Source organism: Fusarium odoratissimum, assembly GCF_000260195.1.
Source record: "Fusarium odoratissimum NRRL 54006 unplaced genomic scaffold supercont1.7, whole genome shotgun sequence".
NCBI classification, from domain to species: domain Eukaryota; kingdom Fungi; phylum Ascomycota; class Sordariomycetes; order Hypocreales; family Nectriaceae; genus Fusarium; species Fusarium odoratissimum.
In genome coordinates, this window is record NW_022158693.1 from 808,326 (window position 1) to 823,025 (window position 14,700).

The window sequence follows — 14,700 nt, forward strand, 5'->3', positions numbered from 1 at the left end:
AAGTATCTCAGAGTGCAGGGTAAGGCTTATCGCAACCAGTCATTTATGCACATGCTCGGCTGCACTATTCCCAAACAAGTACTCAGTCAAGTGATGGATTTGTATGTATTTTCGCAGAGAGCGCGTCTTCTTTGCTTAAGCTGTCAGGTGGTCAGTAGAACGAGTCTATCATAGAGGTGCGAGCTGTCATTCAAGATCGTACAGCAGCAATGGTAGCATTATCGATCTGTGTCTGTGACTCTCTGATTGGTGTACGATTTTGTGCATCACAGCATGGAGGCCTCAAGCCATTGTATGGTATTGGAGCCTCAATATCAGATGACATGTGGCCTCGGAGGCTTCATCATATTCCAGTGATCTCGATAATACCATGATTCACATGAATATACCATGTTGGTTCTGGATGAATCTGAATTGAAGTTCTGACACAGAATGGACACACAATGTTTAGCTACCCTAGGACAAGAAGTCAATTCGTGAGCTAGCTACCATGCTATGGATGTAATATAGAACACCTTCATACGTGGTGGGTTTCACTGAAACGGCCAAGAACAATGCCAGATTATACGTACCATATCGGCTCATATTGTATTCGTAATACATGCGGTCTCTGAAACCATGTCTCCATCATCTCGTCACGAAGCGCCCGTCAGCCTCCAAAGACCACGCTTGCTAGATTCCTAACCCTCACTAGGATCACACGCCCAATACATGCCCAATGATCAGCAGTGAGAATAGAGTTGAGATGCCTGCTCCCGAGAGGTCATCATCATCACGGCCTTCACCCCCCAAATCGTAATCCTTGCCAACCCAACCGATGCCCAACACCACCACCTTCACACTCGTCACCCAACGCCACCAACGGTTCGAACGGTTGAAATGACAGGCATGATATGCCATGAATTCTTCGAAGCAGCGCTGATAACTCAAACACACAGTGATTTCATCATCGTGAGTCCTGTCTGTATTGGAGCACTCTTCTTCAAATCGAGTTAAAAAACGATAAGTATAAACATGTGCTAGAAACAAAAAAGCACGAGAAAAAAGCATGACTCGTTCATATGCGAAACAAAATTCCAGAGAAAACAAAGTGCCATAAAATAAACTCCAACACGCTCAGACAATAGCCTCCCAACCAGAAAGACGGCTGCTGGGAAGGGCTGGTGCGAACCTGGCACGCCGGCCCCCTATGACCCCTAGAGAGCCATCGTCCGTATATGATAAACATTATCGTCCACAATGTCAAATTGTGCTTGTGGCCCCAAACCCTTTTTGCCTGGGCCACATCCCTGTTTCTGATTCGTGCCGTTGTCGTCACTGGCATCATGCCTCCTGTTCTAGGAGAGCATATAAACGTATATCATTAGAGTCAGTCGCTTTGAAGACTCGTGTGCTCAAGCTTGGATTCTTAAGCTCGGTACCGCGCTGCGGCACGATCCTGGATCTGCTTGTCTGTAGAAACGTATAGTCGGTCTAGGTAGTCCATAGCCGACGCATCCTTCAGGATCTTGGCCACCTGAATACCGGCCGAGATCAGCTGAAGGATGTTGCGGTCGTCCTTGAGAGGGCGACTCTGGTGCTTAGCGGCGTGTCTCATCTCGAGTGAGTTCTCGAGGATTGTGACAAACTGCTTGATCTGCCCATTGTAGAGCACTCGCGCTGGGATGCGTCGCTTCGTTGCGAGACGCTTGAGGAGGTAAACCCACTCGGTCCATTCTCGATCCTGAGGTCGCTCAACAGGTCTCATGTCCTGAGTGAGAGGAATCGGGAACTGGTACTTGGCAACGAAATCGTATGCGCATTGCGAAAGACGGTCATTGACCTGGCTCAAAACACTGTCCTGCTCTTGGACATGAAGGTTCGTAGGCAGGTGAGGAAGCTCACGTTCCTGCATAGCAATGACATCGGGAGGTGGTCGCTGCAAGAATTGATGAGGACCGTCAAACTCGTCACGGTTTGAGGGACGTCTTTGCGATCGACCTTTGCCAGATGACTTTGACTTTCCTCCGGGAGCAGAGTTGCTCATCCCATTTTCCAGGGAATAGTCGGACAGGTTAGGCGATGCGATGATATCGTCCACCGAGTCGGTAGGTGAGTATCGATCATGGTTCTCCCAGGACTGAGAGGTTGCTCCCTTGTATGAGCCATGGACGACAGGCTTTCCGTATGATCCTGAAGCAGGACGGGCGCCGTATGATGGAGCAGCGGGATAGGCTGACTCGGGTCGCGACATATGGCCGCCAGTACCAATGGGCAGACCGCCAGCTAGGTTATAGTTGCTAGCTGAGTAGTTGACACTTGAAGCGGCCGATGTTACTAATGAGTCCGAGCTGGTATTGTTCCGAGAAGTACCATACCTTTGTGCTGAGTAAAAGCCATTGTCGAAACTGCCATGTACCGAGGGATCGGTAAATGAACTACCGGTGAATTAGCCAACCATGATCCTTTCATACGTACAGAGACGGTCAGCAGAGGGAGGGAGGGATGCTGTCTCACCTGCGAGTTGGATTCCAAGGACTGTTCGACATTGTTGAAGACTTGTAGGCATGATCTGGTTGTGCCATAGTGTACTGGCTCATCATTGTAAAAACCGCAAATAAGTGTTAATTTTGACAAGACCTGACGAGACTTGCGGCTGATAAAGAAAGAATCCACCGGCGTGAAGAAGCAACAGAATGGATCCACGTTCCCAAGTCCACGCCTTGGGTTCCAATTAAAAAAAAAAGAGAACAAGACAGACTACCGGTAAACCGATGAATGGAGATGAACACCGGACAGCTTGTACACTATGGGTCCCTTTGGGTCTTGGGGGGTCCCTTGGGCAGTGAATGATCCTGGCCCGGGTTCCTTTTCTTCCAAAAGACAGGCTGGGCTGGGCTAACTCTCTTCTCCAGGGTCATCCACGACGGTTGACTAGGGTTTCCTTTATTGATGGTGATGAAATTCCCTGGGTCCTGGGTCCTGGGTCCTGGGTTCTGGGTCCTCCTGCTGGGCTGGGCTGGGTTGGCGGCTGTACAGTAGAATGTAACTTGTAGGCGGTGTGACCTGTGTGTCCTGTGGGCTGTGGTATGGATGTGGTCCAGGCAGATGGATCACTCTGAGATGGCCGTTTCTAGGAAGAGCAGGAAAAAAAGAAACTAGGTAAACTTCGCGGAATGATAGTGAAGAAGCACTAAGACAGTAGTGCAAGATCCTTGGAGGCGCTTCTGAGCGAACCAGTTGCAAGTGAAGCTGTTGAACAAGCTGATCTGAACCGAACTGGTACAGAATTGAAAGAGAATCTGGAGGAGTGAAGCTCGGAATGGGGACGATTTATGTTCGTCCGTGAGGCTGCAAGGGATGAAGGTAAGGTACAGACAGAGACGGGGACGACGCATGTCATGAAGCGAAACCCTTGTCGTGAGAGATGGATGGCGATGGAAAAAAGCGATGCCCCATTCACTAGTTAGTTAGTCTAGTCGAGTTGAGTAGTGAGTAGCCTGTAGTGTAGTGCGCTGTAGTGGGCAGTGACAGGGACCAGGCGTGAAGCAAGTCAGTGATGAGATGGCCCAAAATCCTTTTTCTGATAAGATTTGCAGTAGAATTCGCCCCAGAATCCCATTCTTTTATTGTTTTGGAGGGTGTCAATCCGGCGCTTCGGAGGTTGGTTGGTGGGCGATAGTTTGTACCTGAAGAGAGAGTCAATCTAATTAATATCGGCAAATTTCTTGACTTTTTGGATGGCGCAAGCAACCTAACTACCAAGCGAACAGAACCCACGAGCGAACCCTGTCTCTGATCCAAAGCCAGGGTGGGTGACGTCTTGTGTGCCAGTTTGAGTGGTAACCATTAACATTCAGTATGAAATATTCCACGACGATATTGTGTAGCCAGAGAACCGAATAGAGAGTGGAGAGGTATCGTCAGCGGGAGTACTGATACTGAGTGCCGGGTTACCCCAGAGTGCCTAAGAAAGTCAACCGAAAAAGTCACTGCCTCGGCCTTGACAAATTGAGTGACTGGGTGACCAAGTACATTGGCATTGGGCGCTCAAGCGTTGTTGCCCAAGCAAGCGAGGCGCGTCGACATCCATCGCTGGCTGACCTCATGAGAGAGTGAAAGAGTGAGTGCTGTATGTACGAACAGGGTAGTACCTGGAACCGTTGAGAAGCGGTCAATCAATATCAACCAACGATGGGACTCGATAGACGGTTAGAGACTAACGTTCAGGTAACTAAAACGTCCAGGTCAGGCACCAAGGCGTGTTGTCTTGCGTATGTAAGTGAACCCGACAGGGCTTCGATTGATGCCCACTGACCACCTCTATCTTGAATCACGGGACAGGAGCCCGAGTGACAATGGGCAATGGATGGTTGGGTATTGGCTTTTGAGTTTGTTTGGGCTCTGTCCCTTGTTTGTTGCTGATCAGGATACTGATACTGTAGCCATACATAACTTGACCCCCACCAACTCATCAATTGACTGCCAGCAGACCACCCTCGGCAAGGCGGAATGTCGAATCTGGGGGTTGATCGTTAACAGGGCGGTTGGTGATTGGGTCTGAGTTGTTAATAGAGGAGCGATATGAACAAAGGCTGACAGCATTTGACGAACTGCGGTCATCATGGACCATCATCATCAGTTACATCCATTACCTGTCTGTGATTCTTGGGTAAATGCCATCTCCTCGCTCAACGAATTACTCCGTACCTTCATACATACATAGAACAAGAAGACCTCCTCCGTTCGGAAATGGGCGACACAATGGTCTGACGCTGATGTAAACGCCAACAACCGGCAACGTCAGTAACTACTCCACCAGCCCTGTCGTGGCCCTTGAAGCTCGTGGCATCTCTCGGCAGCTGGCAACGGGACGAAGAAAGGGTCTGCCCGCCTCAACCGGCCGAGTTCAGCTCTGTTGATTGTGAGGCGGATGTACGTATGTACATAGTATGTATCAAGTCTGTGGATCAACGATATCGGATAAATTCTCGGTTCTCGAGTTGACAACTTCAAAGGCTGAGAGGCATTACTACATTAGACATTGACCGCCTCGTGGACAGCGGCATCTGTTCACATCGATTCCCCATATTCCATTAGCCGAAGCAGGGCTGTCCACTGGAAAGATGCCAGATCATTAGTTAACATGACATGGGCAAATGCATGTGACCCGATCTGCGGAACCCAAGCCAAATGTTCCATGTCAATTCAATTGTCGCTTGATTGATTGACGTGGAGGAGATGAGGTGGCACAGCCGAAGTGTACGACAATGCCTTTTATCATGCCGACTTTTCTCAGCCACTCAGAATAACCTTATTCTCTCGACGAGTCGGTAATTTCTTTCCTTCTTCCTAAATTTCCTCAGCTTTGCTCAAAACACTCGCCCGTGTCCCGGTCTCACAATCGCTCGCCTTGCTGCTGATCAATATCACCACAGCCTCAATCAGGATTTCGGCCCATCCGCTCGAATTAGCTCAGCTCTGATAAAGACATACTTTGTTCAGCTTGCCTTCTCAATCACTGATAGGCCACTGAATTCCTCAATTCTTTTTCTGGACACGACATGGCGAGCTTCGATTGTTCCACCCATCATCCTCGATACCCTGGACTCATCTAGCCCTAGGCCTTCAACACGAGGTTCACCAGCCTCTCTTATTCCAGATATCTAAGTTAATTTCAGGACACGAGACAACCTCCCTTGCTGAGAAGACAAACTGCGTCATTATCTCTCCTATCTAAGGCTGAACAAGACCGTGTCTCGCGCCGCCGCTTACTAGCACGTGGTCCATGGCTGAAGGAACACGAGCTATTCTCTCGGTACCAGGCGTTCGTCAATGCAGTCTCCCCTGTTGACATCTGGAAAGGCCCAAAATAGACATCGATCCCCACACTCTGTCCGCTAACAGTTGAGCGAGAGACACTTTAACAGTCAGCTCCGAGAGGCGGGCCCCCACACCGACGCCTCAACCGCTCCGCTCCGAGTTGGAGATTCGGCCTCTTTCGGTATCGCGAGAACCTCCTTTGCTATTTCGTGGTACGAGACAATGAAAGAGCAACTGCCAGCTAGGGGTGATTGGCTTGTATAGAGAATCGCCTCCTTTCAGGGGGTGTCGAATCGGTTCCGTGTTACTCCATGCCATTGGGTCGTATGCTGAGCACGATATCCTCATCTTCGTGTTTATTTCCAACGGCCAACCGTTATCCAAAAGATTAAGCCATCATTATCATCTTGCCCCTGTCGCGATGAGGCTTCGGTTTGGAATAGCTGTCGCCGTGCGTATTATATGTGACGTAGCAGCTTTTTAAGACGTAAAGTCTAGGTCCACTGGAGAAACGAGACATTTTATTCCAGCCCATTTTCTCTCCAGGCGGCCGACTTTTCTCTCAGTATGGCCTCACTGATCTCATCAACCCCGGGCAAAAATGAAGCCTCTACGGGTTTTGTGAACAAGCCCCCGCCACTGGGGACCTAGCGAGTCATGGGGCTAAGAGAATCAGTGATATTTGATTGGGCAGAGACCCTGCAGCCTTCGTCTAGGAAAACGAGCTTTGCTCCCTTGAAATCTATTTGGGGATATCCCGCCTACTGGCGTGGATTGTATCGGGCAAAGGCTGGTCCTCAATACGAAGGAATTCTTGAATTGCCTGCCTCTGTTTTCTTGAACCGTGTCAGCCGTGCTTCAAGACCACGCTTCTCGTGGAATATTTCCTCTCGACTGCCCCCGAGTCATTGGCGAGGCGTCTGGTGATATACGGAGCCTACATTAGCAACATGTAGACGAAGCCACTGCTGTCCATAATCAGTCCCAGAAAAGATATACCGCATAGCCACTGAGGAATGCCAAGATAACATCATGGCGCCGCCAAAGGACAAAGAACGAAAGAGAAAGTTTCATCGGAGAAGCAAAAACGGATGCACTCGATGCAAGGCCAGGCATGTGAGGTGCGACGAGCAAAAGCCGCTTTGGTATGTTAAACTTCCCGGTCTTACTCGTGGAACAATCGATACTTTCCCCTCGTTTTCTTGTCGTTGCTGCAAGGCTACGCGAGGCTCCGGCGTGGGATAGACGAGCTTTGCATGAGGCTCCGGTCGGTTGAGTCGTAAGCCTTGTAGGACTGACTAACAAATATTGCCAACACAGCACCAATTGCCTTCAGACGGGGAGTGAATGCATATATCCGACTCCAGAACAACCGCTCCCATCCAATGATTCCTCACCTTCACCGTCATCGTCGTCCAGCAATGTTGCTCTGGGGAGCTTTGGGTCCCAAATGGCACTTACCGAGTCAGCGGCACCAGCATCGCCAGGGATGAGTAATGCCCTCAACAACTACGTTGGAGGCTCCTTTGATGCTCTTCCGGAACACTCCAAACGCCTTCTGCGACATTGTAAGTCACTTTACTGAGAGAAATACTTGTCCCACAGGGCTAACGTCTTGTACCAGTTTCACAGTACACGGTTTGGGGTTCGAGACCTGTTGCTCGGGAGCTGGAATCTTCAGCGTGCGTCAACCCGGTAGTTGGGTCGACCTGACCTGCTAAACACCTTGAACTGACAGCCTGCTAGAATACAAAAATCGTTCGAGAATCCTGGCTACATGCACATGTGCCTCATGCTATCAGCATGTCAGTGGGCATGGGTTACCGGTTCGATGGACGAGGTCAGGATCCCATTCCTGTACCATAAAGCGGCAACCTATCAATTCGCGAGAGAACAGCTCCAGAGTCCAGAATTGGCACAGAGCGGAGACACTATGTTGGCTATATCTGCACTTGCGCTGACTGAGGTATGGATATCCTTGGTTAATAATCTGACCCGCTAGTCTATCGTCACTAACATTCCGTGATCCAGGGCGCGATAGGAGAACTGGACGCCTCCTCAAGACACTTGAAGGGTATACAATCTGCAGTAAAGGAGTGGAATAGGGTTGTCGATCCAGTGCCGACGTTGCCCCAGAGAATGCTCAAGATGTTAGTTGTATTGAAGGATTATAGCGCTAACAATGATGTTTGCTGACATTTGTTCAGGGTCGGAGAAGGACTACGAACCGGAAAAGCAGGCCAACTCGTGAACGTGCCCGAATACCAACCAACCTTTATGGCTCTCCTATTTGCGTCGATATGGGATATCACAGCGCTACCGCCGCGCGAAGCTCCGAGATATGGCTGGTGGGAAGATCTCGAAACACCAGCGGCCAGACTTTGGCAAAATCATACCAGAGACCTCAACCTCAACTATGAGATTTCAAGAGGTTTCAGTGCGAGTCAATACGTACCACGAATCTTGAACGGCGACCCTAAAAGTAGCCGAACGAGTTTCATAGCGACCTTCTTCTATCTCTGTTCTGAGCTGGGCGACAGATACTTCGACGTAACCATGATCGACTGGCTCCTTGAACAACTCATAGACGATGTTAATGCAGGCGAAGAACATCTGAGGATGAGTGAATGGACACAGTCACTCTGGTTATTTTGCGTACTGTTTGGTGCGTCAATAGCGTTCACTGGGCGGGCCAATAATGTAATCGAAGAAAGACAACTGAGCAAATGGCGAGGCGTTTACGGCGACAAAATGAAACTGGCCAGTCGAGAACTGGGAATCAAAAGCTGGCAGTCAGCCCGGGCGATGCTGGCTGAGGTGGTGGGAGGGATAGACGGCGAATTAGAAAAGGGTCTAGAGGAGTTATGGAACGAGGGGATATCAGGAGAGACATCGGGAGAGAGCAGTGCAAGTCCAGCAGTGGTAGAGCTGTCAGAATCCGACTAAGCCATGCTTCGTCACCTCGACTGAGTTGGCGTCTGACTGCTTGAAAATAGATTGGGAGCAAGCCAGGTGATGCGTGGATGCGAGCTATCATATATTTTTGGTGTTGGCTTATCGTGGTTCAAGGCCAACGAGAAGGGTCGATGAGATACCCGTAAGATAGACATCGGCTGGGCTGACGGTAGAATGAGAGGACATCAACTCATAGAATACATAGAGTTTTCCCTGGAGGAAGCGTTGAAATTCAGATAGGTAGTGTTCAACAAGAGACTCAAAGAACCACACAAGACGATAACAAAGCTGAGGCGGTTACACCATCACGTGGAGTTGCGGGCCGCTTCCCGTTTCTCCTTCCCTTCCATTGTTCCTTCTAGCAACTTTCCCAGGTAGGAAATACGGGGAATAGACGGAATGGAGGGAAAGGAAGGCACGGAACGGCGCTCCCGTCGAAGAAGGGAAGGAAGTAAACTAAAAATCGCGGGTGGCTCGGACTTATCAGGGTCCATCAATCAAACATCGACAACGCATCGAATCGAGATGATTTTCTTGCCTGAACTTCATCTCCTTTCTATGCTCACCTGTATCAGTGAGTATCGGCAGACGCCGGCCTGGTCAGTGTTTCCAACGACAATGCTTCATCACCAACCATTTCGGGAACTGGGCCATCTTATGACTTGATTGTTTGGGCTTGTCGTCTCGCCATCTTTTCTCATTCTGCCATCGCGCCTCAGCCGCCTGATTTTGCATTTGCATGTGCATTTCACACATTCTTGACCGCAGTTGTGTGTCATATGCATGCCACGAGCGATTCGCTGGCCCATCCTGTATCCCGCTCATCATTCTAACGGACGTTGTAGACCTGCTAAAAACAAACCAAGGCCTACCCCGCCTGTTGCGGTCTGCTACATGAGCAATCACAGGACGTAGATAAGGCACCTGGGTGATAAGCGGCATGCTCGGTGTGCCGTCTGTTGCATATTGGCTCACAGGATGTGGCCTGGTTGGCAATGGTTGCTTTGTTTAATCCACCCATGCTGACTTGGCCGCAGGACTTGAGAGTAAAGGAGGGTCACTTCTGACAATAGCGCAGCGGGCCACGGCCACGAAGACATGGCCAAACTCTGACAGAGACGAGAATGACAGAGTTTCTCGTTGACTCGCGACTTGTGAATCCTCGAGGCTGTGGTGGAAGTGATCGTCAGGAGCCCGGCTCTGAGATACTTTGCGGTCCAATACGGAGGCTGCTGTATCCGACACTAGTTTTCATCCCAAGGACGGATACCTCAATGATCATCCTCAGTAATTAATCTTTCGCAACACAGGCGAGATGACCATTTGGACGCAATCTCGGCCAACCTCTCATTTTCTCTCCCGTCGACCCTGTTTCCTCACATCTTTTCGCACCGCATCCGCGTCCAACTTGGTTTTGCGCTCACGCAGATGCAGTGATGCGTTGTCCAACAGCCATTATCCCTTCCTCTCATAGGTTAATGCTAGGTGATAGGATACGGACCAGGTCCTATCTCCACCCTGACCCATCCTAAATCAGGGAAGTTAACCAGTCGCTCGTCGCTTTGGCCCATCCCTTCTCTGCTGATCCTTGCAATAGCCCAACACACCGGTTTCTGCATCCTGAAATCACAAACGCCAACTCACTCCTGCGACCAGACAATGGCCGCGTTTTGCGGCAGTTGCATGGATAGTGGAACCCTGTCGCGGTAGCAGGTCAGGCTTCTATGACAATAAAACCCGCAGGATCCCTCGTTGCCCAACGTCTCCCTTTTGTTCCTCAATTTTCCTGCCCAACTCTCGCCTCTTACTACCCGACCAACCATTCAGTCTCATCCTTCATAGACTACCAAACCTTTCTTATCCTTCTTTCTCATACACAACTATTCAACGTTTTCAATCTTCCATCCGGAATTGAAAGCAACCCAATCAGCCTAAGGATCCATCCTGTCGCGCAACAACACCAACAACTCGACAGATTGCCACTGGTCTGAACGTGCAAGACAACGTCCTAACGTTGTTCTTCGCTGATCCACGAGCTCAATTTGCTCTCCATTCCGAGGATACAATGACTGTTACTCTTGTGACACAGCCTGCTACCATGCACGCTTTCAAGAACTCTGACCTCGATGAGGTTCACTCGTTGTCCAGGTACTGTTTTTCTTAATCTTCCCTGGGAGGTTTGCATTTGCTTTTCAATCATGTTGCTCGCAAATCATGTACACCGACAATCTTGCTTCACTCTGTCCAAGGATACCAAGCCAGGAAACTTCATCCAACTCTCGACCCAAGGATATTTCCCGGAACATCTTTTGCTGGATCTCAAAGGACCTTGATATACCCATGGATAATTACGACAACAAGCCCCTGGACTCAAAATTGACTGGATCTGTCCGTCCGGACATGAAACAATAATATTATTTACTGGCCATGCGCCTCGTGAGTATTGCCCGCTTTCAAATTGAATCAGCAGCTCTTCGCCTGGAGGTCAAACCTGGACTTTTCATGGACCACAAGGATTTCTCTTCCGGATATCAGGAGGTCGACCCAAGGACAATGGACCTTTTCCTCTGATCTCGTTTTCTGGATATGGACCTTTCATATGCGGATGGTGTTTCGACAGGACTTCACACGACCCATGGAATTTCGCCTGGACTTTCTGCTCCTTCTGTACCGCTTAGCGGTGTTAGACATCAAGGTAGCATCTGGCTTAATGGCCTGCAATCCAATTTGATTGCTTCTTCGTGCAGCCGCACTGGAGTTCCATACATGGACACCAATTATGCTTTCCACTGGACGTTCTTTCTGCCGGATCACAATGGTTACCGAGGATCTCGCTGTTCTGCTCAATCGACTCTGGAATTCCAACATCGACAATACATGCTATACCAACTTGTTTTTCTGCGAATACTTAGATTGAAGGCCTGGACTTTACGACATCACATTCAACATTCCCAACCTGCCACTGGAACACTGCCGGATTCGATGTGATTTGATTACTGTATTGACGACCTTGCCTGGCTACAACAATGATCCATGGATGATCCAAAGGATTTCGACAGAATGCAAGATCTAATCCTAGGTTATGCTTCACACTGTCATACTTGGTCTGTAAACTAATGCCACGTCAACCTTGTCTCGAATGCTAACCTAGTAACAGATTCAAAGTTGATTCCGAGTCATGACTTCAGTCTTGTTGTTTCATTTTTGCTTTTATTTGCTTTCACATTGCGAAGAACGGGACACTGACCCTTCCCCAGCGATTATAGCTACTCTCAGCCAACATTGGCCTCCAACACTGGACTCTTTTCTTTTTCTTCTCAAACAGAACCATCAGCGGACCTGTTGACAGGTTCGTCATGGGCCACGACAGTAGAAGGACCACAGAACTTTCAAGATTTCTCAGACAATGGATCCGCCCATTCCGGAGAAGCCGAGGAGTTCATTTTCACATCTGGCCATGCTACGCCCCGAGGAACCAGGGTGCCTTCCCAAGGAAACTGGTCCACATCCAGGACTACCGCTTCTGTGACCCAAGGTGGACAAGCCATGTCCAGGGTGAGCTCAAGCAGGTCTAGCGGCTCTTCGCTGTCACAATCATCACATCTGTCCAACATGGACTTCACAGGTAATGCTTCCGCTCTTCAGACTGGAACCCAGGCCGGTGCTACCTTGCATGGAATTGATACTTGCCTCCTGGACCCTACCGATGGTATCACGAACCAGATGTACTGGCCCGGCTACTCCCTTGACGGTGGACTGAACGGTGATGCCACCTTTTCTCTTCCCGATGCCAACCCTCTGCATGTTGTTCCCTCTCACATGCAGCTCGGCCCTGATGTCTCCCTGGTTGAGAACTCTCCTCCCAGCCCTTGGGACTGCTTTTCTAGCTCAATCTCTCGATCATCTTCTCCCAACACTATTGAGGATTTGTGGTTCCCTAACCAGAGCCCAAACTCATCTCCTGAGATTCAGTGCCAGTCACCAAGGTATGTAGCCCCCAACCGCATAGTGACCCCTGATCCGGTTTCTCACCAAGTCGACTGTTTTAGCCTGGACCGGAACATCCCTTTGATCTCTGAAGATGCCAATGGAAAGGCCATTCCCACGTTCGACGAGCTTCCTGCTGCCACCTCTGCCTTCACTGGTCCACGACGACAGAACAGCGATGGTGAGTCCGCTCGGGACCATGACCTCTACAAGAAGGCCGCTCCATACGAGGATGGACTTTACCACTGCCCATGGGAAGGACAACCAAGCTGCAACCACCGACCCGAGAAGCTCAAGTGCAACTATGAGTAAGAAATCATAAGTCAAATTAATGAGATAATGTATGCTGACTGAGCTAGCAAATTCGTGGACTCTCACTTAAAGCCCTACCGCTGCAAGGCTGAGTCGTGCGAGGGCGCCCGCTTCTCGTCGACAGCTTGCCTCCTCCGCCATGAACGTGAGGCCCACGGACTCCATGGTCATGGCGACAAGCCTTTCCTTTGTGTTTATGAGGGCTGTGAGCGCGCCGTTCCTGGAAATGGATTCCCTCGCCAGTGGAACTTGCGTGACCACATGAAGCGTGTTCACAACGACCACGGAAGCTCCAGCGGCTCACCTACAACTGGATCTGCTCAGCCTGCCAAGGGACGTAAGCGCAAGACTGAGACTGCCGAGACTCAGACTTCCCACAGCCGCAAGGCGACTGTCAAGTCAATGCCTCCTCCCCCGGAGCCCAAGGAGAACATGACCCAGCCCCTTATTGATCAGTGGATGGAGCACCGCAAGGCTGTGGAGAGCCTCATGCGAAACCTCGTCAAGCCTGAGGACACCCAGAACCTCCAGCACATCGGAACTCTCCAGAACCGCCTGGGTTCCATGATGAAGCTCACCAACGACCTCAATGCCATCAACAACCCAGGCAACACCCTGGTTGGCACTGGCTGAATGATTTGTAAGTAGTTGTCTGGATGTATATCCCTGGATCAAACTAACCATCTTTCAGACATGCGAGTCTTGTCTGCTACCGAAAAAACACCGAAATTGATTTGTGCAAGTGCACAGGCAGAGATAAGAAGTCCGTCTAATATAGAGACAAATTCTGAATCTCCAAGACGTCCCAAGGACCGGGCAATGATGCCTCAGATCTACGGCAGAAGGACACGTCCAGCCGAGTAGACTCTTTTCCTAGGAACGGATGCACTGCATTACCACCGGAATCCATCAGTCCTAAGGACACGGACCACGGATGTCAACCCAAGGATTGCGCTATTGCTGCGCCAGGATGATAACGGAGTTCCCGTTATGGGAGAAACACCAAGGACTTTAGAGTCGAGCTGAGAAGGAAAGAGGGAGACGTCGCGAGGAGGACAACAGATAGACTGATCATTCTGATATGAGTTTGATACAGATTTCACAGAGAACAAGTACAACAACAACAGATGGCCCTTGACAACAGGAAAGGGTAGCAGATTTAGACACTTTGTTTGGGAGGAATTTTGATATTGATAGCATCACTGCAGATAGGATTTGAGTTCAATCGAGTTTGTTTTTGAGAAGAGTCTGGTAACATGTGGGTGTAACTATGCAAACGCTTTCGAGAATGGCCTGACATGAGTATCGTGTATGGGTCGACCGTATTCATGGCCCGACTAAGTGACATTGTTAGACGGAACAGGGTCTTTTCTCATCCATGTAACTGGTTTCAAGGTCCTAGATTCATTGTAGACACATCGTAGATGCGACATCAAAGGGCGGGAAACAAGTCAAGATCAGCGGTGAAACCTGAAGTTTTTCGGGAGAATCAGGGCCATGGTCTCCGGGGCCAGATCGTGGGGATGGTGAATGCAGCTCTTCTGTTTCGGGATTGTTCTCCCCTCCACTGCCTCCATGGTTGAGACTTACCTCACCTCACGTCACTGGAACCATAGAGATTATGCTTTATAGAGGTCAAGGTCG

At 49.8% G+C, this 14,700-nt stretch overlaps 3 protein-coding genes across 21 annotated transcripts; 2 read left to right on the plus strand and 1 right to left on the minus strand.

Moving 5' to 3' along the window:
* Positions 1-401: 401 nt before the first annotated feature.
* FOIG_05555 (uncharacterized protein) lies at positions 402-5,061 on the minus strand. 4 transcript variants are annotated; one of them, XM_031204211.1, is made up of 5 exons: positions 4,690-4,997; positions 4,204-4,638; positions 2,497-4,133; positions 2,358-2,417; positions 402-2,297 (listed from the first exon to the last, which is right to left on the minus strand). In XM_031204211.1, the coding sequence occupies exons 3-5, from the start codon at positions 2,580-2,582 to the stop codon at positions 1,409-1,411; spliced, it is 1,035 nt and encodes a 344-aa protein (XP_031066040.1). In that variant the 5' UTR covers positions 2,583-4,133; positions 4,204-4,638; positions 4,690-4,997; the 3' UTR covers positions 402-1,408. The 4 variants fall into 4 exon arrangements, with proteins under 4 accessions (XP_031066040.1, XP_031066039.1, XP_031066038.1 ...); XM_031204210.1 differs by having other exon boundaries at positions 4,204-5,061; XM_031204209.1 differs by having other exon boundaries at positions 2,497-5,061.
* Positions 4,866-9,270, plus strand: FOIG_05556 (uncharacterized protein). 3 transcript variants are annotated; one of them, XM_031204212.1, is made up of 6 exons: positions 4,866-6,947; positions 7,123-7,370; positions 7,427-7,484; positions 7,549-7,768; positions 7,834-7,952; positions 8,010-9,270. In XM_031204212.1, exons 1-6 carry the CDS (start codon positions 6,835-6,837, stop codon positions 8,746-8,748), a joined length of 1,497 nt encoding a protein of 498 aa, XP_031066041.1. In that variant the 5' UTR covers positions 4,866-6,834; the 3' UTR covers positions 8,749-9,270. The 3 variants fall into 3 exon arrangements, with proteins under 3 accessions (XP_031066041.1, XP_031066042.1, XP_031066043.1); XM_031204213.1 differs by lacking the exon at positions 4,866-6,947 and having other exon boundaries at positions 6,948-7,370; positions 8,010-9,096; XM_031204214.1 differs by lacking the exons at positions 4,866-6,947; positions 7,123-7,370; positions 7,427-7,484 and having other exon boundaries at positions 7,509-7,768; positions 8,010-9,096.
* Positions 9,271-9,320: 50 nt separating this feature from the next.
* Positions 9,321-14,690, plus strand: FOIG_05557 (uncharacterized protein). Of its 14 annotated transcripts, none has more exons than XM_031204218.1 (5): positions 9,321-11,861; positions 11,915-12,743; positions 12,807-13,052; positions 13,104-13,696; positions 13,748-14,690. In XM_031204218.1, the coding sequence occupies exons 2-4, from the start codon at positions 12,304-12,306 to the stop codon at positions 13,687-13,689; spliced, it is 1,272 nt and encodes a 423-aa protein (XP_031066055.1). In that variant the 5' UTR covers positions 9,321-11,861; positions 11,915-12,303; the 3' UTR covers positions 13,690-13,696; positions 13,748-14,690. The 14 variants fall into 14 exon arrangements, with proteins under 14 accessions (XP_031066055.1, XP_031066047.1, XP_031066053.1 ...); XM_031204222.1 differs by having other exon boundaries at positions 9,321-10,905; positions 12,015-12,743; XM_031204228.1 differs by having other exon boundaries at positions 9,321-12,743.
* The last annotated feature ends 10 nt before the right edge of the window (positions 14,691-14,700 follow it).